General features: G+C 53.4%; 2 protein-coding genes across 2 annotated transcripts; both read left to right on the plus strand.

Moving 5' to 3' along the window:
• Window positions 1-954: 954 nt before the first annotated feature.
• LOC308045843 (uncharacterized protein) lies at window positions 955-21,941 on the plus strand (the record flags this gene model as incomplete). The annotated part of the gene is given in 9 exon segments (XM_080353352.1): window positions 955-3,388; window positions 5,588-6,525; window positions 7,064-7,235; window positions 7,292-8,676; window positions 15,140-15,225; window positions 15,227-15,566; window positions 16,367-16,394; window positions 21,579-21,610; window positions 21,612-21,941. Coding segments are annotated over 9 exon segments (5,745 nt in total).
• LOC308045896 (protocadherin beta-4-like) lies at window positions 16,574-19,115 on the plus strand. The gene has a single exon (XM_080353433.1). It carries the CDS (start codon window positions 16,604-16,606, stop codon window positions 19,043-19,045), a length of 2,442 nt encoding a protein of 813 aa, XP_080209559.1. The 5' UTR covers window positions 16,574-16,603; the 3' UTR covers window positions 19,046-19,115.
• Window positions 21,942-22,655: the final 714 nt, after the last annotated feature.

The following is a 22,655-nucleotide window of genomic DNA, read 5'->3' on the forward strand; positions in this document are numbered from 1 at the left end:
CTACTGTCACCTCGAATTGAACAGGGATTGCGTGGACGACACCAGTACGGTCACTGCGTCGCCGCCTTATCGCTACGAAGCATTCCTGTGCAGCGGCTCGGGGAGCAGCGAATTCCAATTCCTGAGCAGCACTGAGGAGAGGCCGGGCAAGGACGAACAACCGCTGATCAGCTTGCAGCTCACGGGGGAGAGGAAGGTCGAACCCGGGAGCAGAGCTGCTCCTCCCACTCAGCCACTTGACTGCCCGGCGGGCAGGGGCGTTCACGCCTGAGTCGTGTTGGGATTCTCGGTTTCCGATCTGCGCCCTGACATTCCCGAGTCCATGTAGCGACGGGCTCTCCTGTTCCCTGTGTGCTGCCAAGGCGGAGCCGCTTGCCCAGATTCTATGGCCGGGGAAGCCAGCTCCATCCCTCCGGGCTCAGCCTCCGCTTCACGGTGCCGTGGGAAACGCCCTGTGCTGGCCTTACGCCCGTGTTTCTTCAAGGGTACGGACTGACCTTCCAGGTGGCAGGAGCACCGGCGCGTTGTTCGCCTGTCCTTCCACGGGACCCAGGCGGGCGAGCAACCGCAGCCGCGCGTGTGCGAGCGAGTCCGTGTGCCGGTGCAAGGCGACAGCGCGGACAACGGGAGGCGGCGGGTGCATTCTGGCGGCTGGCCGCAGGGTGGCGCTCCCGGCCAAGTCGTCGCCGAGCGGCTGCGAGCAGGGAGGCGGCCGAGCCCAATCCGACCCTCGCCAGCCCAGCCCGGCCGGGAAGCAGAAGCGGCGGGGGCGGGCTCTGCCCCGTGCCATCCGTTGCCGGACCACGGCAGCCTCGCTGCGGGTCGCAAACACGACTCGGCGTGAAGGAAGGAAGAAGGGAGAGAGGGGAAGCGCCCGCCCGCCTGCCCTACGCCGCTTTGCTTCCTCGGAGGACTGCGCGGACGATCCGTGAGGCTGTCCCAGACCGGCCCGACATGGCGATCGCAAGGCAAGTGCTTTGTCTCTCTGCTTTCCTGTCCCTGGTGCACGGTCGTTCTGAGCTCCTGCGCTACTCCGTAGCCGAGGAGGGGGAGAGCGGCTCGGTGGTGGCCAACGTGGCGGAGGACGCGGGGCTGGCCCCGGCGCAGCTCTCGGCTCGCAGCGCCCGCCTGGCCTCGGAGGACGGCCGGCAGCACTTTCGCTTAGAGCGCGGCACCGGCCGCCTGGTCGTGGCGGAGAGGCTGGACCGGGAGGAGCTGTGCGGGCAGGCCGCTACCTGCACGCTGCCCTTCGAGCTGGTGCTGGCCAACCCCCTGCAGTTCTTACGAGTAGAGGTGACCGTGGAGGACATTAATGACCATGCGCCCGTTTTCCCGGAGGAACAAGTCACTTTTACGATTCCTGAAACGAGCAACCTGGGCTCGCGTTTCCCACTGGAGGGAGCTCAGGACCTGGATGTTGGCAGCAACAGCATCCAGGCTTACAGCATCTCTCCCGAGAACGAGTACTTTAGTATCTCCTTTGGGAGTCGAAGTAACGGTGACAAATATTTGCAACTGGTCTTGCAAAAGCTGCTAGACAGAGAGGAGAAGGCAGAGATGCATTTAAGTCTCGTTGCCACGGATGGAGGGGTTCCCCCCAAGAGTGGGGTCATCCAAATCCATATTGTAGTTCTAGATGCAAATGACAATGTTCCAGTCTTCACACAGGAACGGTACATTGGCAAGGTTTTGGAAAATGCACCAGAGGGTTCGGTGGTTCTCAGAGTGGTAGCAGCTGATCTGGATGCAGGATCTAATGGGGACATCTCCTACCACTTCAGCCAAGCGGTGAGCCAGAGTGACTCTGCATTTTTGATTGATCCTGTGAGCGGTGAAATTAAACTCACAAAACCTTTGGACTTTGAGGCAGCAGAAAAATATGAGCTTAGTGTGCGGGCCAGGGACGGTGGTGGCCTGTCAGCAATCTGCAAGGTGTTGGTGGAAGTGGTGGATGTGAATGACAATGCACCCGAGCTGGTGGTCAGTTCCTTCAGCAGCCCCCTCCCTGAGAATGCATCACCGGGGACAGTGGTCTCCCTCTTTGCTGTCAGGGACAGGGATTCTGGAGCCAATGGGAAGATCTCCTGTGCCCTTGAGGACCAGCTGTCATTCTCCCTGCGTCCGGCCTATAAGAATTACTACGAGCTGGTGACTGTGAGCACGCTGGACCGAGAAGAGACAGCACAGTACATCCTGAGTGTCACAGCAGCAGATGCGGAGTCACCTCCTCTCACAACCACCCAGACCTTCACAGTGGACATCTCTGATGTGAATGACAATGCTCCCGTCTTCAACCAGACATCATACATCATGTATGTGCATGAGAATAATGTCCCCACGATGCTTGTTGGAGCTGTGAGTGCTGCAGATGCCGACACAGGGTCGAATTCCAAGGTGACCTATTCCCTGTTACCAGCCCACCCCACAGAGCAGCCTCCCTGCTCCTGTATCTCTGTGAACTCTGAGAATGGGGATGTGTTTGTGCTGCGACCTCTGGACTATGAGCAGGTTAAGCAGATTGAAGTCTTAGTGAGTGCTTCTGACACAGGATCTCCTGCCCTCAGTTCCAACGTCACTGTCCGCCTTGTTGTGGTGGATGAGAATGACAATGTGCCACTAGTGTTGTACCCATCACAGGACACCAGCCCACTGTCCAGCGAGTTGGTGCCCAAGTCAGCTGAGGCAGGATACCTGGTCACCAAAGTGGTGGCTGTTGATGCTGACTCGGGACAGAACTCATGGCTCTCGTACCACCTGCTGAGGGCCACTGATCCTGGGCTGTTTGTGGTGGGTGCCCAAAATGGGGAGGTACGGCTGAGGAGGCCCGTGACAGAGAGAGATGCTGTGAAGCAGAAGCTTGTTGTCCTGGTGCGAGACAATGGGCAGCCACCACTGTCAGCGACAGCGTCACTGAGCGTGCTTCTGCTCCATGACTTCTCAGACGTGCGCATAACACACAGCAGCCTGGCCACAGAGGATGAGGGTGATTCTCTGACAATGTATTTAATAATTTCACTGGTCTTTGTCTCATTCCTCTTCCTTGCATCCATGGCAGCCTTTGTCACTTGCAAGTTTTGCAAGAGAAAGGAGCTGAAGGGTGGGCATGTGCTTTATGGTGCCAGCGACTTCCAGAGTGGCCTAGCTGATGCAGGTGCTGCGGGGACCCTGCCCCACCCCTGTTGCTATGAGATCAGCCTCACAACAGACTCAGGCAACAGCGAGTTCAAGTTCCTGAAGCCCATCCTCCCCAGCCTGCCACCACAGCACTGCACCATGGGCAGGGGCACAGATGATGAGCAGGATTTCACCTGTGGCCCTGTTACCATGGAGGACATGGCGCCAGACAAGCCAGGGACACTCTCTGCGCAGCAGTTCGATAGTCTTTCCTGTAAGTAGTGCGGAGACAGCACAGGCAGAGGCTTCATGTCTGGTGACAGGAAGAGATAAGGTCTACATGTGGCAATGATTCCTTCAGAGTTAATCTGCATTATCAATTGGCAACATTGTTTCCCTTTAAATTTTTAGTTATATGCAAACTTGTCTTCCCCTTGCAAAATGAACCTAAAGGCTTTGTCAGACAGTTCATAATGTTTGTCAGCTCTGTTACAGCCATTTATGAAATGCTTTAAGAGTCAGGTGAGTTCCAGGGCCCCCAGCGAAATTCTTGTCACTCTTCCTGTTAGGCAAGACCATGGCCCTCTTCTTGTCTGCTGTAATGCAATGGCCTGGTCTGGCAGACAAATCACTTGCTCTCTGAATTGCATGCACTCCTTGTCCTGTTCTGGAGAGCAAGGAAGTTGCGAGTACTGTGTTACAATGTGGTACAATTATGGGGCTCTTTCTCCTCTGGGTTCTGGATGTCCACGTTCCTGAGATAGGTGGGCTCTATGTGTTTTGCCTTCTGATCACTATAGCTGTACAGCCATTCTGTGTCTGCATATGCTGTCCTAGTGGTGCCCAGTGCAGCAGGGAGTTGCTCACATCCAGCCTTTGTGTTTTGTGCATTCCCAACTCATCAGTCAAGAAAGATATTTTGACCCTTGGAGAACAACAATCTCATCTTCTGTAGGGGAGAATATCAAAATGCAGAATGAGATTCTCCTTTGCTGCATGAGAGAGAGGTGGGTGGAAGGGCTTTCTCCCTGGGATTGCCTTGAAATTATAGCAGAACAAACAATGTTGGCATAGACTGTAAGTGTACAGAGTTGTGAAAACACATTCTTTGTCTTTGAGTGCACAGTAAGAAAACTCCACAACTCACTTTAAAGGACCATATATCAAGGTAGATTTGAGATAATGTTGGAAGGAACCATTAAGTTGGGTCTCATAATTTTTTGTTCTCAACCTTTCTGCTCTGTGAACTGTCTTGAGCATTATCTTACCTATTCCTCTTAAGAATGACTGTCACCCCATATATAATAGCAGATGGTTTGAGGGAAGGCAGTGTGGCACAGAATGTTTGGAAAACCTCTTACTGTCTTGTGCTTCATTTATAAACTCTAGTGCTGTGAATTGTGATACATTTATTTGTAAAACTTCATTAAAAAAGACACCCACTTGAGTTGAAAAAATAGTCTTTGTAGAGATGTTCTTTCTGGGCAAGCTCTGTCAAAGTTGTCAATAGGCTCTGAGGTTTTTTTCTTTTTTCTTTTTTTTTCCACTGAGGTGAATATGAGTGGGTAATTTTCTGTAGGTTGGAGATAGAAAAGTAGAGCACTCAGGAAAATTGTTGGGAGGAGGGAATTGCTGGCAGGCTTCTCTGGGTCTTCGAAGCACTGAGCTTCTGCTGCAAGCTCAAGCAGTGAATGATCAACTATCCATTTACCCTGAGTACAATCATAAATCATTTAGGTTGGAGAAAGTTAATGAGACCATCAAGTCCAGCTGTTAACCTAGCACTACCAAGTCCACCACTAAGCCATGTCCCTGAGCACCATGTCCTTGCATGGCAACTCAAAGACTTCCCTGGAAAGCCTGTGCCACTGCTTGACAATACTTTCAGTGAATAATTTTTTGCTCAAATCCAATCTAAATCTCTCCTGGCACAACTCGAAGCCATTTTTTCTCATCCTATCACTTGTTTCTTGGGAAAAGAGACTGATACCGACCTAACTCCAACCTCCTTTCAGCACGTCTGTGCTGTCTCATGCTTCTTGTTTTGCTGAAATTTTGTAGCAGAACAATAAACTCAAGCCTGAGGAATGTGCAGGCAACTCTGCTGTGGTAGAGGTGAGAAAACCACATATGAGCAAAAAATCGGCATGCAAAGTTGTTTTACTGTGACGGCAGAAATGATGAAGAGAATTGCTTTCCTGCAGGAAAGTTCTCTAATAGCTTGAAAAACTGAAATGGGTGCATTCATTCTTCTCTATGACTGGGCTCCGCATGGCATGCTCCGTGCTGCTCCTCTGCTCAGGGTTCTCCTCATCTGGTGGGAGGTAGGCTTATCTCTGCTCATTTCTTCCAAGAGTGTGAGCTATGAGGGACTGAATTGTGAATGACACTTAGAGAGTTGCGTCTCTCTTACTGCCATGAGGAGGAACAAGCAGCTCCTCGTGTACAAGTGCTGCCTCTCAGGTTGTTCCAGCTCGAGGGTTTGCGTATGGGCGAACGGCTGGGGAGGGGCGGATGCGGGGTGTGCCGTTTTCGTCTGTGTCGGTGGAGGCGGAGACGGGCGCGCTGTACGCGCTGCGCTCGTTCGACTACGAGGAGGTGCGCGAGGTGGGGCTGTGGGTGCGGGCGGAGGACGGCGGCGCGCCGGCGCTGAGCAGCAACGTGTCGGTGCGGCTGGTGATCGTGGACGAGAACGACAAGGCGCCGCAGGTGCTGTACCCGCCGGCGGCGCCGCTTGCGGCGGGCGCGGGCTGGGCGAGCGTGGAGCTGGCGCCGCGCTCGGCGGAGCCCGGGGCGCTGGTGGCCAAGGTGGTGGCGGTGGACACGGACGCGGGACAGAACGCGTGGCTGTCGTTCGAGCTGGCCATGCGACGGAGCCGGGGCTGTTCCGCGTGTTGCTGCACAGCGGCGAGGTGCGCACGGCGGGAGAAGGAGCGGAGCGGGACGTGCGTCGGCAGATGCTCGTCATGCCGGTGCGAGACCGCGGGCAGCCGCCGCCCTCCGTCACCCCGACCATCACATCGCCCTGTCGCCCGACTTCTGCAATGGCTTCCTCCAGCTCCGCCGCGCTCCCAGGGGCATCTACGCACCACCTACATCATCGCCTCTCCGGTCTGGGTCTCTTTGCTATTCCTCCTCTCCGTTCTCTCCTATTCTCCAGCCAAGCTGTGTCAAGATCGCCTCCGGACACGCTTTTCGCCTGCCTGTGCCTGCTGCTACTGTCACCTCGAATTGAACAGGGACTGTGTGGACGACACCAGTACGGTCACTGCGTCGCCGCCTTATCGCTACGAAGCATTCCTGTGCAGCGGCTCGGGGAGCAGCGAATTCCAATTCCTGAGCAGCACTGAGGAGAGGCCGGGCAAGGACGAACAACCGCTGATCAGCTCGCTGCTCACGGGGGAGAGGAAGGTCGAACCCGGGAGCAGAGCTGCTCCTCTCACTCAGCCACTTGACTGCCCGATGGGCAGGGGTGTTCAGGCCTGAGTCGTGTTGGGATTCTTCTCGGTTTCCCGTCTGCGCCCTGAGATTCCCGAGTCCATGTAGCAACGGGCTCTGTTGTTGCCTGTGTGCTGCCAAGGCGGAGCCGCTTGCCCAGATTCTATGGCCGGGGAAGCCAGCTCCATCCCTCCGGGCTCAGCCTTCGCTTCACGGTGCCGTGGGAAACGCCCTGTGCTGGTCTTGCCCCCATGTTTCTCCAAGGCTACAGACTGGCCTCCCAGGTGGCAGGCGCACCCTCCTGTCCGCGGGTTCTGGGAAACAAGGAAGACGCGGGGCAGGTGCCGGCGCTGCCCGTGCACTCGGGCTGGCCCGACGGCCCTGCAGGGCTCTCAGCGCTCCGTCCCTGTGCTTCTCTCCCCGGCGCGCTGTACGCCCCTCCTGCCGTGAGACCCGAGGCGGGCGAGCGACCGCGACCACGCGTGTGCGCGGGTCCGGGTTCCGCTGTGAGGCGGCAGCGCGAACAGCGGGCGGCAGCGGGTGCATTCTGGCGGTGGGCCGCAGGGTGGCGCTCCCAGCTAAGACGTCGCCGAGCGGCTGCAGTTCGGAGGCTGACGAGCCCGACCTCACCCGGCCCTGCCCAGCCCAGCCCGGCCGGGAAGCAGTTGCGGCGACAACGAGCGGTGCCGCCTGCCATCCGTTGCCAGACCACGGCAGCCTCGCTGCGGGTCCCAAACAGGACTCGGCGTGAAGGAAGGAAGAAGGGAGAGAGGGGAAGCGCTCGCCCGTCTGCCTTACGCCGCGCTGCTTCCGCGGAGGACTACGCGGGCGATCCACGATACGGAGGCTGTCCCGGACCGGCCCGACATGGCGATCGCAAGGCAAGTGCTTTGTCTCTCTGCTTTCCTGTTCCTGCCGCACGTTCGCTCCCAGCTCCTGCGCTACTCCGTAGCCGAGGAGGGGGAGAGCGGCTCGGTGGTAGCCAACGTGGCGGAGGACGCGGGGCTGGCCCCGGCGCAGCTCTCGGCTCGCCGCGCCCGCCTGGCCTCGGAGGACGGCCGGCAGCACTTTCGCTTAGAGCGCGGCACCGGCCGCCTGGTCGTGGCGGAGAGGCTGGACCGGGAGGAGCTGTGCGGGCAGGCCGCTACCTGCACGCTGCCCTTCGAGCTGGTGCTGGCCAACCCCCTGCAGTTCTTGCGGGTTGAGGTGACCGTGGAGGACATCAATGACCATGCGCCCGTTTTCCCGGAGGAACTAGTCGTTTTTAAGATCCCGGAAACCAGCAACCCGGGGTCGCGTTTCCCACTGGAGGGAGCTCGTGACCTGGATGTTGGCACCAACAGCATCCAGACTTACAGCATAACTCCTGAGAATGGATACTTCAGTGTGTCGTTTGGGACTCGGATTAAGGGCAAGAAATATGTTGAACTGGTCCTGGAAAAGCCGCTAGACAGAGAGGAGCAGTCGGAGATGGGTTTCAGTCTCATTGCCATGGACGGGGGCTCTCCGCCCAGGAGTGGAACCACCCAAATCCGCATTATTGTTCTGGATGTAAATGACAATTCTCCCATCTTTGCCCAGGATCTGTATGTTGGGCAGGTTTTGGAAAGTGCATCAGAAGGCTTTGTTGTTCTCAGTGTACTGGCGACTGATCTGGATGCAGGACCTAATGGGGACATCTCCTATCACTTCAGCCAAGGAGTGAGCCAGAGTGACTCAGCATTTAACATTGACCCTGTGAGTGGTGAAATTAAACTAAGAAAGCCTCTGGACTTTGAGACAGCAGAGAATCATGAGCTTAGTGTACGAGCCACAGATGGTGGTGGCCTGTCAGCAATCTGCAAGGTGTTGGTGGAGGTGGTGGATGTGAATGACAATGCACCAGAGTTGGTGGTCAGTTCCTTCAGCAGCCCCCTCCCTGAGAATGCATTACCGGGGACAGTGGTTGCCCTCTTTAATGTCAAGGATAGAGATTCTGGAGCCAATGGGAAGGTCTCCTGTGCCCTTGAGGACCAGCTGTCATTCTCCCTGCGACCAGCCTATAAGAATTACTATGAGCTGGTGACTGTGAGCACGCTGGACCGGGAAGAGACTGCACAGTACATCCTGAGTGTCACAGCAGCAGATGCGGGGTCACCTCCTCTCACAACCACCCAGACCTTCACAGTGGACATCTCTGATGTGAATGACAATGCACCTGTCTTCAACCAGACATCATACGTCATGTATGTGCATGAGAACAATGTCCCCACGGTGCTTGTTGGAGCTGTCAGTGCAGTGGATGCTGACACAGGGTCCAATGCCAAGGTGACCTATTCCCTGTTACCAACTCACCCCACAGAGCAGCCTCCCTGCTCCTGTATCTCTGTGAACTCTGAGAATGGGGATGTGTTTGTGCTGCGGCCTCTGGACTATGAACAGGTGAAGCAGATTGATGTCTTAGTGTGTGCCTCTGATGCGGGATCTCCTCCCCTCAGTTCCAATGTCACTGTCCACCTTGTTGTAGTGGATGAAAATGACAATGCGCCACTGGTGCTGTACCCCTCTCAGAACAGCAGCCCTCTGTCCAGTGAGCTGGTGCCCAAGTCAGCTGAGGCCGGGTACCTTGTCACCAAGGTGGTGGCTGTCGATGCTGACTCGGGACAGAACTCATGGCTCTCGTACCACCTGATGAGGGCCACTGATCCTGGGCTGTTTGTGGTGGGTTCCCAAAGTGGGGAGGTACGGCTGAGGAGGCCCGTGACAGAGAGAGACCCCATGAAGCAGAAGCTTGTTGTTCTGGTGCGAGACAATGGTCAGCCACCACTGTCAGCCACAGCGTCACTGAGTGCGCTCCTGCTCAGTGACTTCTCAGATGTTCGCCTACCACAGAGCAGCCTTGCCATAGCGGATGAGGATGGCTCCCTAACAATGTATTTAATCATTTCGTTGGTCTTTGTTTCACTCCTCTTCCTTGCATCCATGGCAGCCTTCATCACTCACAAGGTTTGCAAGAGAAAGGAGTTGAAGGGTGAGCACGTGTTTTACGATGCCGGTAACCTGCAGAGCAGCCTGGCCGATGCAGCTGCTGCAGGGACCCTGCCCCGCCCCTATTGCTATGAGATCAGCCTCACAACAGGCTCGGGCAACAGCGAGTTCAAGTTCCTGAAGCCCATCCTCCCCAGCCTGCCACCACAGCACTGCACCACTGGCAGTGGCACTGACAACGAACAGGATTTCCCCTGTGGCCCTATCTCCATGGAGCGTGTGGCACCAGACAAGCCAGGGACACTCTCTGCGCAGCAGTTCAACAGTCTTTCCTTTCATTAGCATTGTGTCAGCACAGCCAGAGGCTTCATGTGTTGTGATAGGAAGAGATATGTGCTACAATGTGTGGCAATGATTCCTTCAGAGTTAATCTGTATTATTAATTGACAATATTGTGTCCCTTTAAATTTTTAGTCAGATGAAAGCTGTCTCCCCCTTGCAAAATGAACCAAAATGCTTTAAGAGTGAGGTGTGTTCCAGAGCCCCCAGCTAATTTCTTGTCTCACTTGCTGTTAGGCAAGACCATGGCCCTCTTATTCTCTGCTGTAACCCAACAGTACAGTCTGGCAGACAAATAATCTGCTCTCTGAATTTCATGTACACCTTGTCCTGGTCAGGAAAGCAAGGAAGTTGTGAGTATTGTGTTACAATGTGGTGCAGGGCTCTTTCTCCTCTGGGTTCTGGCTGTCTCTGTTCCTGAAATATTTGGGCTCTGTGTGTTTTGTTTTCTGGTTGCTATATCTGTCTGTACAGCCATTCTGTGTCTGCCTATGGTGCCATAGTGCTGCCTTTGTGAAGCAGGGAGTTGCTCACATCCACCCATTTTGATCCGTGAACTTCCAGATCATCAGTAAGAAAGGTATCTCGACTCTTTTGATACAACAGTCTCATCTTCTCTAGGGGGGAGTGGAAACATGTAGAATGGGACCTTACTTTGGCACATGAGAGAGAGGTGGGAGGGTAGACGTTCTCCTTGGGAGTGCCTTGAAATTACAGCATCACAAACAATGTTGGTAGAGACTATAATTGTACTGAGTTGCGAAAACACGGTCTTTGTCTTTGAGTGCATTGTATGGCAGCTCCACAAGTCACTTAAAAGGAGCTTGTCTGAAGGTAGAATCAAGATGAACTGGAAAAGAGAGAATGAGCTGGGCCTTGTCATTGCTGTTCCCAAATACAGAGGCTTCTTGATGGGAGTGGAAGTCTGTCTTGAGATGATTTTCTGGGTTCGTGCAGAGCTTTTGCATTCTCCTCTCTGCCCTTTCTCTTTCTTTGTGAACCGTCTTTGACTTGTTCCTCTTAAGAAGGACTGTCACCCCATGTTTAATAAGGCATCGTGTGAATGAAGGCAGTGTGGCATGGAATTTTTGGAAACCCTCACACTCTCTTGTGCTGCAGTTATAAACTGTGGTATTCTGAATTGTAATGCATTTATGGTTAAAACTTAAATAAAAAGAACAATGTTGGCATAGACTGTAACTGTACAGTTGTGAAAACACATTCATTGTCTTTGAGTGCATTGTAAGAAAACTCCAAAATTCACTTCAAATGAGTTTGTCTGAAGATAGAATCAAGATGAACTTGGAAAAGGTTTGTTGAATTTGGTCCTGTCATTGTTGTTCCCAAATTCAGAGGCTTCTTGCTGGAAATGGAAAGCTGTCTCAAGATTATTTTCTGGGTTTGTGTAGAGCTTTTTGCATCCTCCTTTTTGCCTTTTCTCCTTCTGCTTTGTGAACTGTGTTTAAGCATTATCTTACCTATTCCTCTTAAGAAGGACTGTCACCCCATGTGTAATAACAGACTGATTGAATACAGTGTGGCATGGAATATTGGGAAACCCTCAGACTCTGTTGTGCTGCACTTACATACTGTAACATTGTTAACCATGATACAGTTGTGTATAAAAGTGAAATAAACACCTCAATGCCTTGTGTGGAGACAGTCTTTTTAGAGATATTCTTTTGGGGAAAGCTTTCAGGAGGCTGGGTGTTTAGCTTTTTTTCACACTTTCTTCCCTTACTGAAGTAAGGTTGAGCAGGTACATATCTTAATTTTGGAGATATAGCCAATAGAGTTTTCTGGAAAACTGTGAGAGAAGGGAATTGCTGGCAGGTCTCTACAAGTCTTCAGAGCACTGAGCTTCTGGCTGTGACAGGACCCAGTTCAATCCAGGTCAGGACAAACACTCCTGCCCTAAGAGTGACCCTGGGTGTGCAAAGGCCTCATCAAAGCAGTGAGGTGGGAGGAGTGGCCTTTCCAACTCCTCCAACAGCTCCAGCTGTGGATGGGAACTGAGAGGTGTGTGAGCACAAAGTTTTTGTGACACTGTGTAGGGGTTTCAGATGATGGATGGCAGATGGACAGCACACTTGTTAATTTGGGAATTATTGGTGGGCATCTGGCAGGTGAAAACAGCTACCAGGGAGAGGCTTGGTTCTTGGGAAATGCAAAGGAATACACCCATCCGTTCCACAAGGCCCCGATGAAAAGATAAGTTCAGAAGACAGGTTGGTGAAGTGCTGCTGACCACAAGATGACTGCACACAGAGAAGTGAATGATCCGGTATCCAATTAACCTCAGTAGGATCACGGAAACATTTAGGTTAGAAAAGATCCTTGAGACCATTAAGTGCAACCATAAACATAGAACTACCAAGTCCATCACTAAACCATGTCCCTGAATGCTACATTGAGGGATTGTGAGTCAACTGCTTCCCTGGGGAGCTTGTTCCAGTGTTTGACAATCCTTTTGCTGAAGAAATTTTTCTTAACCTCCAATATAGACTTCTCCTGGCACGACTTAAGCAAATTTATTCTTGTCCTATAACTTACTACTTGGGAAGAGACTGACATCCACCTCCTAGGATGCTCCTTTCAAACACAGGCCTGAGTGTACTGTGCTGTGCTTTGTTGTGCTGCACAAATCCTGTGGTGGAAGGATAAACTCAACTCATTGTAACCGAGGAATGTGCAAGCATCTCCCATGTGATGCTGGTGAGAAAACCCCCTGGAAGCAAGAAGTCTACATAGGAACTTCTTTTACTGTGACACCATTAATAATGAAAAGAATTTCACTCTTGCAGAAAAGTCCTAAAATGGCTTGAATGTCTGAAATGGGGCACTCTTTCTTTTCAAAGATGAGGGTCTGCGTCTGTATCATTGATGAAATTTTAAACAGAGCTGAGACTAGAAATGTACCCTGAGGAACACCTGTGATGATTGGTCACCAGTGAGATGTCATCCCATTCACTATAGCCCTTTGTGCTTTACACTTTTGCCACTTCTTTACCCAGTGCACCATGACCTGCTTTTCTCACAGCTGGACAATGTGTCCAGAAGGATGCTGTGCGGGACAGTATATAAAGCCTTACTAAAATCCAGGAAAAATATAGCCACCACCTTCGCTTCGTCCATGAGGCAGGTGACCTTGTCCTAGAAAGATGTCAAATTAGTTAAACAGGACTTTTGCTTGGTGAGCCTGTGTTGACTCTGCCTGATTATTGTGTTGTTCTTTAAATGTTCTTTCAGTAGTACCCACTATGATCGTCACCATAATTTTTCCAGTAACTGAGGTTAGACAAACAGGTCTGTAGATTCCTGGGTCTGGAAGACCCTCATACACTTCCTGTAGATTGGAAGAACACTGGCCAGCTTCCCATCAGCAGGGACCTCTGTAGATACCCAAGACCTTTGCAGGTAATCAAGAGGGTCCTCCTGTAACATCCATCAGCTCTTTCAGTCCTCTGGGATGAATCCCATCAGACCCAAGGACTTATGAACATTCAACCAGTAGAGCTGGTCCCTTAAAACTTCAGTGTCCACAAAAGGCAAGTCACTGTTCCTGAACTTGTGGTCCTCTGACTCAGTGGATGGGACAGCACAAGGTCTATCAGTATAATTGAAGCCTGATGCAAGAAAAGCATTCAATACCTCCACTTCTTCATCCCTGTCAGTCAAGTGACCAGCTTCAACAACTATCAATCCAATGTTTTATTTGGACCTCCTCTTGCTATTAGTGTACTTTAAAAACCCTTTCTTGTTGTCCAACACACCACTGGCCAATTTCATCTCTACTGATCTCTGGCCTTCCATGTCTTCTCCCTGCATTTAAGAACCAAAGCTTTACAATCTTCCTGCAAAGCCTGACCTTGCTCCCAGAGATGATACAATTTCTTTTTCCTCATGAACTCTCTGAGGAGTTCCCTGTTTTGCCAAGCAAGTCTTCTGTCCCACTTGTTAAATTTTGATGTAGTGGAAGTGCCTGCTAAAAGGCAATAAGTATACAGAGCTGTGAAAACACATTCATTGTCTTTGAGTGCATTGTAAAGAAACTCCAGAAGTTGCTTCAAAGGATTTTGTTGGAAGGCAGAATTGAGATGAACTTGGAAATCGGCCATTGATTTTGGTCTTATCATTGCTGTTCCCAAATTCAGTGAGTTCTTGATGGGGGTGGAAAACTGTCCTGAGATGATTTTCTGGTTTTGTGTTAGAGCATTTGCATTCTCATTTTTGCCTGTTCTTCTTCTACTCTAAGAACCATCTTTGAGTATTGTCTTACATATTTCTCTTAAGAATGACTCTCACCCCATGTATAATAACAGATTTCTTGAATGAAGGCAGTGTGGCACAGAACATCTGAAACCCTCACGCTATGTTGTGCTGCAGTCATAAACTGTGACCTTCTGAACTGTAATAGAGTTATGTGTAAAAGTGAAATAAGAAGAACACCCACTTGAATTGAGAGAGTAGTCTTTGTAGAGATGTTCTTATTGGAAAACATCGGTCAAAGTTCTCAAGAGGCTGGGAGATTTTTTTTCTCATTTGGTCCCCTGGCTGAGGAAGGTGGAGTGGGTACATTTCTGCAGTTTAGAGATGCAGCCAATCGAGCATTGAGGAAAATTGTGGAGAGGAGGGAATTGTCGGTAGGCCTCTATGGCTCTCCTAAACCCTGAGCTTCTGGCTGTGACACGCAGGTGTAAGTGATAAACTATCCAGTTAACCTGAGTAGCTGTTATAGACAGAGTTGTGAATGAGACTTAATCAGCATGTGTCATTTAGTTAGATGACAAGGAACCAACCCCTCCTGGTGTAAAACTGCTGCCTCTTGGTTTGTTCCAGCTTGACGGTTCGTGTGTCTCATGCAGTTCATAACTAGATGGCTTATTACTATCTTTACTCTATGAGAGGGAGAGACTATTTTGTTCACTGGATGGCCTGAACAATCTGCTGAGGTTTCCCGAGGTGCTCGTCGGAAGCGCCGTTTAGAAAGCAATGGGAATGGCAGGACTTTTCAGAGAGACTCTCCTGAACGCACGCTTGTCCCTGGTGGTGTAAGCACTGTTGTCAGGGATGCTGGCAAGCGCGGGGCTGCAGCAAGCGGTGTTGGCTGAACAGGCGGCCATACAGTGGCCTCTGCCCAGCGCCAGAGCGCAGCAGTTGCTGTCGGCAGATAAGTGTTTCCATCGTTCCGTCTAGAGAACTCCTTCGAGGAGTGTTACCGTGTGGTGACGGCGAGAGAGCTGGATTGGGAGGAACTTTCGGGGAACACCGTGACGGTGAGGACGGCGGGTCACCGGCTCTGTGGAGCAGCGCAGTGCTGTGGCTGAGGATGCTGGACGTGAACGACAACGCGCCGGTGTTCGCGGAGGCGCTACAGCACCCGTGTGCCCGAGAACAACGCGGCGGGCGCGCTGGTGCTGAGGGTGCGGGCGTGGGACGCGGACTGGGGGCAGAACGCATGCGTGCGGTACCGGCTCGGGGAGAGGCGTGTGCGGGGCGCGCCGCTGTCGTCGTCCGTGTCGGTGGAGGCGGAGACGGGCGTGCTGTACGCGCTGCGCTCGTTCGACTACGAGGAGGTGCGCGAGGTGGGGCTGTGGGTGCGGGCTGAGGACGGCGGCGCGCCGGCGCTGAGCAGCAACGTGTCGGTGCGGCTGGTGATCGTGGATGAAAATGACAACGCGCCGCAGGTGCTGTACCCGCCGGCGGCGTCTGTTGCACTGGTGCGAGAGCGCGGGCAGTAGCCGCGTTCCGACAGTTTCTCCGACATCACGCTGCTTTCTCCGGTCAGATACACTGAGCAGAGGACGAAGCAGTAACCGCTGGCGTCCACCGCTGTGTCGGGTCGGCCAAGGACGAAGAGTCGCTATACAGGTCGCACCCCGCTGGTGACAGGGAAAACGACCCAGGGAGCTCAGCCCGTCCTCCGTTTTAGCCGGCCGGCAGGCATGTCCACGCCTAAGCCTTGCTGTGACCCGCCTCCCTTCCAGTTCCTCAGTCTGAGATTCCTGAGTCCATGACTCGCCGAGCCTTTCTGTTCCCCGCGTGCTGCCCCGGCTGTGACTCTTGCCCGGTTTCTTCAGCCGGAGAAGGCGGCTTCGTCCCTCCGGGCTCAGCCTTCGTCGGACTGTAGGAAACACCTCGCGTTTGGCGTGCAGAAAAGCACGGATTAGCCGGGTGCTACATACAGCAGGGGAAGACGTGAGGCAGGTGCCGGCGTTCCCCGTGCGCTCAGGCTGGCCCGGCGGCCCCGTATGGCTCCCGGCTCCCCGCCCCTACGCATCCCACCCCGGCGCGCTGTGCGCGCGTCCTGCCGCGTGACCTCAGGCGGGCGAGCGGCCGAAGCCTCGCGTGTGCGCGCGGGTCCGTGTGCCGGTGCAAGGCGGCAGCGCGGACAACGGGCGGCGGCGGGCGCAGTCTGGCGGCGGATCGCAGGGTGGCGCTCCCGGCCAAGGCATCGCCGAGAGGATGAGAGATGGGAGGTGGCCGAGCCCGTTCTGGTCCTGCCCAGCCCAGCCCAGGCCAACCGGGCAGCAACGGTGGCGACGGACGGAGGTGAGCGGTGCCCCGTGACATCCGCTGCCAGACCGCAGCAGCCGCCCTCCGAACCCCGCAGCCGGACTCGGCGAGAAGCAGGAGGGAGACAAGAAAGGCGGCCGCATCCCCCCCCACTCCACGCTGCTGCCGGGCGCCTCTTTCCGCGGAAGACTGCGCGGGCGATCCGCAGGCTGTCCCGGACCGGCCCGACATGGCGATCGCAAGGCAAGTGCTTTGTCTCTCTGCTTTCCTGTCCCTGCCGCACGCTCGCTCCCAGCTCCTGCGCTACTCCGTAGCCGAGGAGGGGGAGAGCGGCTCGGTGGTAGCCAACGTGGCGGAGGACGCGGGACTGGCCCCGGCGCAGCTCTCGGCTCGCCGTGCCCGCCTGGCCTCGGAGGACGGCCGGCAGCACTTTCGCTTAGAGCGCGGCACCGGCCGCCTGGTCGTGGCGGAGAGGCTGGACCGGGAGGAGCTTTGCGGGCAGGCCGCTACCTGCACGCTGCCCTTCGAGCTGGTGCTGGCCAACCCCCTGCAGTTCTTGCGGGTCGAGGTGACCGTGGAGGACATTAATGACCATGCGCCCGTTTTCCCGGAGGAACAAGTCACATTTAAGATTCTGGAAAGGAGTGACCCGGGGTCGCGTTTCCCACTGGAGGGAGCTCAGGACCTGGATATTGGCAGCAACAGCATCCAGGCTTACAGCATCTCTCCCGAGAACGAGTACTTTAGTGTCTCCTTTGGGACTCGGAGTAATGGTGACAAATATGTGGAACTGGTCTTGCAAAAGCCACTAGACAGAGAGGAACAGGCAGAGATGCATTTCACTGTCATTGCCATGGATGGAGGCGTTCTGCCCAGGAGTGGGACGACACAAATCCATATTGCAGTTCTAGATGTAAATGACAATGCACCAGTCTTCACACAGGATCGGTATGTTGGCCATATTATGGAAAATGCACCAGAGGGTTCTGTGGTTCTCAGAGTGGTGGCAACCGATCAGGATGCAGGACCTAATGGGGACATCTCCTATCACTTCAGCCAAACAGTGGGCCAGATTCCTTTGGGATTTGTGATTGACCTCATCAGTGGTGAAATCAAACTCACAAAGTCTTTGGACTTTGAGGCTGCAGAGAAATATGAGCTCAGCGTACGAGCCACAGATGGTGGTGGCCTGTCAGCAATCTGCAAGGTGTTGGTGGAAGTGGTGGATGTGAATGACAATGCTCCAGAACTGGTGGTCAGTTCCTTCAGCAACCCCCTCCCTGAAAACGCATTACCTGGGACAGTGGTTGCCCTATTTAATGTCAAGGATAGGGATTCTGGAGCCAATGGGAAGATCTCCTGTGCCCTTGAGGACCAGCTGTCATTCTCCCTGCGACCAGCCTATAAGAATTACTATGAGCTGGTGACTGTGAGCACGCTGGACCGTGAGGAGACTGCACAGTACATCCTGAGTGTCACAGCAGCAGATGCGGGGTCACCTCCTCTCACAACCACCCAGACCTTCACGGTGGACATCTCTGATGTGAATGACAATGCACCTGTCTTCAACCAGACATCGTACACAATGTATGTGCATGAGAACAATGTCCCCACGGTGCTTGTTGGAGCTGTGAGTGCTGCAGATGCCGACACAGGGTCCAATGCCAAGGTGACCTATTCCCTGTTACCAGCCCACCCCACAGAGCAGCCTCCCTGCTCCTGCATCTCTGTGAACTCTGAGAATGGGGATGTGTTTGTGTTGCGGCCTCTGGACTATGAGCAAGTGACGCAGATTGAGGTCTTGGTGAGTGCTTCTGATGCTGGGTCTCCTGCTCTCAGTGTCAACGTCACTGTTCGCCTTGTTGTGGTGGATGAGAATGACAATGTGCCACTGGTGCTGTATCCCTCACAGGACAGCAACCCACTATCCAGTGAGCTGGTGCCCATGTCATCTGAGGCAGGGTACCTTGTCACCAAAGTGGTGGCTGTTGATGCTGACTCGGGGCAGAACTCGTGGCTCTCGTACCACCTGATGAGGGCAACTGACCCTGGGCTGTTTGTGGTGGGTGCCCAAAGTGGTGAGGTGCGGCTGAGGAGGCCTGTGACAGAGAGAGATGCTGTGAAGCAGAAGCTTGTTGTTCTGGTGCGAGACAATGGGCAGCCACCACTGTCAGCCACAGCATCACTGAGCGCACTTCTGCTCAGTGACTTCTCAGACGTGCGCATAACGCACAGCAGCCTGGCCACAGAGGATGAGGGTGACTCCCTAACAATGTATTTAATAATTTCATTGGTCTTTGTTTCACTCCTCTTCCTCACTTCCATGGCAGCCTTTGTTGTTCACAAGGTTTGCAAGGGAAAGGAGTTGAAGGGTGGGCATGTGCTTTATGGTGCCAGCAACTTGCAGAGCAGCCTGGCTGATGCAGCAGCTGCAGGGACCCTGCCGCACCCCTATTGCTATGAGATCAGCCTCACACCAGGCTCAGGCAACAGCGAGTTCAAGTTCCTGAAGCCCATCCTCCCCAGCCTGCCACCACAGCACTGCACCACGGGTAGAGGCACAGATGATGAGCAGGATTTCACCTGTGGCCCTGTTACCATGGAGGACATGGCACCAAACAACGCAGGGACACTCTCTGCGGAGCAGTTCAATAGTCTTTCCTTTAACTAGAGTGAGTCTTTCCTTTAACTAGGCAGAGGCTTCATGTCTTGTGATATGAAGAGATATGGGCTGCATGTAGTGATGATTCCTTCGGAGTTAATCTGCATTATCAATTGGCAGCAATGTTTCCCTTTAAATTTTTAGTTATATGCAATCTTGTCTCACTCTTGCAAAATGAACCTAAAGGCTTTGTCAGACAGTCCATAATGTCTGTCAGCTCTGTTACAGCCATTTATGAAATGCTTTAAGAGTCAGTTGAGTTCCAGGGACCTCAGCGAAGTTCTTGTCACTTTTCCTATTAGGCAAGACCATGGCCCTCTTATTCTCTAATGTAATGCAATGGCTTGGTCTGGCAGACAAACCACTTGCTCTCTAAATTGCACATACTCCTTGTCCTGTTCTGGAGAGCAAGGAAGTTGTGAGTTCTGTGTTACAATGTGGTGCAATCACAGGGCTTTTTCTGATTTGGGTTCTGGATGTCTCTGTTTCTGACATGTGTGGGTTTTTTGTGTTTTGCCTTCTGGTCACTATATCTGTTTGTACAGCCATTCTGTGTCTGCATATGCTGTCCTAGTGCTGCCCAGTGCAGCAGGGAGTTGCTCACATCCAGCCTTTGTGTTTCATGCAATTCCAACTCATCAGGCAAGAAAGATATTTTGGCCAGTGGAGAACAACAATCTCATCTTCTGTAGGGGAGAACATCAAAATGCAGATGAGATTTTCCTTTGCTGCATGAGAGAGAGGTGGGTGGAAGGGCTTTCTCCCTGGGATTACCTTGAAATTATAGCAGAACAAACAATGTTGGCATAGACTGTAAGTGTACAGAGTTGTGAAAACACATTCTTTGCCTTTGAGTGCACAGTAAGGAAACTCCACAACTCACTTTAAAGGACATTATCTTGAGGAGGATTTGAGATAAACTTAGAAAGAGCCATTAATTTGGTCTCATCATTGTTTTTGCTGGATTCAGAGTCTTCTTGATGGGAGTAAAAACCTGTTCTGAGGTGATTTTCTGTGTTTGTATAGAGCTTTTCCATTCTCTTTTTTGTCCTCACCCCTTCTGCTCTGTGAACTGTCTTGAGCATTATCTTACCTGTTCCTCTTAAGGACTGTCTCCCCATATATAATAGCAGATTGTTTGAGTGAAGACAGTGTGGCACAGAATGTTTGGAAACCCTCTTACTGTCTTGTGCTTCATTTATAAACTCTAGTGTTGTGAATTGTGTTGCATTTGTGTGTAAAAGTGAAATAAAAAAGACACCCACGTGAGTTGAAAGAGTAGTGTTTGTAGAGATGTTCTTTCTGGGCAAGCTCTGTCAAAGTTGTCAACAGGCTCTGAGGTTTTTTTCTTTTTTCTTTTTTTTTTTTTCCACTGAGGTGAATATGAGTGGGTAGTTTTCTGTAGTTTGGAAATACAAAAGTAGAGCACTCAGGAAAATTGTTGGGAGGAGAGAATTGCTGGCAGGCTTCTCTGGGTCTTCGAAGCACTGAGCTTCTGGCTGCGAACTCAAGCAGTGAATGATCAACTATCCAGTTACCCTTAGTACAATCATATAATCATTTAGGTTGGAGAAAGTTAATGAGACCATCAAGTCCAGCTGTTAACCTAGCACTACCAAGTCCACCACTAAGCCATGTCCCTGAGCACCATGTCCTTGCATGGTAACTCAAAGACTTCCCTGGAAAGCCTGTGCCACTGCTTGACAATACTTTCAGTGAATAATTTTTTGCTCAAATCCAATCCAAATCTCCCCTGGCACAACTCGAAGCCATTTTTTCTCATCCTATCACTTGTTACTTGGGAAAAGAGACTGATACCGACCTAACTCCAACCTCCTTTCAGCACGTCTGTGCTGTCTCATGCTTCTTGTTCTGCAGAAATTTTGTAGCAGAACATTAAACACAAGCCTGAGGAATGTGCAGGCACCTCTGCTGTGGTAGAGGTAAGAAAGCCACATATGAGCAAAAAAAAAATCTGCATGCAGAGTTGTTTTACTGTGACAGCAGAAATGATGAAGAGAATTGCTTTCCTGCAGGAAAGTTCTCTAACAGCTTGAAAAACTGAAATGGGTGCATTCATTCTTCTCTATGACTGGGCTCCGCATGACATGCTCTGTGCTGCTCCTCTGCTCAGGGTTCTCCTCATCTGGTGGGAGGTAGGCTTATCTCTGCTCATTTCTTCCAAGAGTGTGAGCTATGAGGGACTGAATTGTGAATGACACTTAGAGAGTTGCGTCTCTCTTACTGCCATGAGGAGGAACAAGCAGCTCCTCGTGTACAAGTGCTGCCTCTCAGGTTGTTCCAGCTCGAGGGTTTGCGTATGGGTGGACGGCTGGGGGAGGGGCGGGTGCGGGGTGTGTCGTTGTCGTCTGTGTCGGTGGAGGCGGAGACGGGCGCGCTGTACGCGCTGCGCTCGTTCGACTGCGAGGAGGTGCGCGAGGTGGGGCTGTGGGTGCGGGCGGAGGACGGCGGCGCGCCGTCGCTGAGCAGCAACGTGTCGGTGCGGCTGATGATCGTGGACGAGAACGACAAGGCGCCGCAGGTGCTGTACCCGCCGGCGGCGCCGCTTGCGGCGGGCGCGGGCTGGGCACGCGTGGAGCTGGCGCCGCACTCGGCGGAGCCCGGGGCGCTGGTGGCCAAGGTGGTGGCGGTGGACACGGACGCGGGGCAGAACGCGTGGCTGTCGTTCGAGCTCGCCAAGTCGACGGAGCCGGGGCTGTTCCGCGTGTTGCTGCACAGCGGCGAGGTTCGCACGGTGAGAGCCGGGACGGACCTCGAGTCGCCCCGGCGAAGTGTCTTTGTGCTGCTGCGAGCGTGGGGGCAGCCGCCGCGCTCCGTCACCTGGCACCCTCAGCATCGCCCTGCTGCGGGGTTGAATCTTACTCCAGCTCAACCACGCTCCTGAGGGGAGGAGGCAGCAGTAGTCGTAGGTGACCAAGGGAACCTGTGCACTCTCTACTTCATCGCCTTCCTTGGCTGCGACTCCGCGCTCTTAATCCTCTCCGTTGTCGCCTTTTCGGCGGCCAAGCTGAGTCAGGCTCTCTTCGAAGCACGACTTTTGCCCTTCTCTACTCCGCTGCAGCGTTCACGGCGACTTCCAAACCGACGGCGCAGGCGGGGTAGGCACGGACACTCTGTCTCCAGCTTACCCCTAAGAAGCGTTCCTGACCAGCAGCTGGAGTGGGAGCGAATTCCCGTTACTGAACACCGCTAAGGCAGGGACGGGCAAGGACGAAGAACCACTGCACATCTTCAGCCCACTGACGAGGAGGGAACAGACCGAGGGAGAACAACGTTCCTCCCGCTCGGGCCACCGATCTCGCCGGCCGACAGGAGAGTCACTCTCGTCTCTCCGTCCCTGCGCTTCCCTCCCCAGCACCCTGAGCGCCCGTCCTGCCGAGGGACCGCAGGCGAGCGAGGAACCGCAGCCGCGCGAGTACGCGCGGGTCCGTGTGTTGGTGAGAGGCGGCAGCGCAAAGAGCGGGCGGCGCCGGGCGCAGTATGGCGACGGGCCACAGGGTGGCGCTCCCGGCCAAGGCGTCGCCGAGCGGCTGCGAGCGGGGAGGCGGCTGAGCCCAGCCCGGCCCTGCCCAGCCCAGCCCGGCCGGGAAGCAGCGGC

This window comes from Nesoenas mayeri (assembly GCF_963082525.1).
Source record: "Nesoenas mayeri genome assembly, chromosome: 14".
Classification (NCBI taxonomy): Eukaryota; Metazoa; Chordata; class Aves; order Columbiformes; family Columbidae; genus Nesoenas; species Nesoenas mayeri.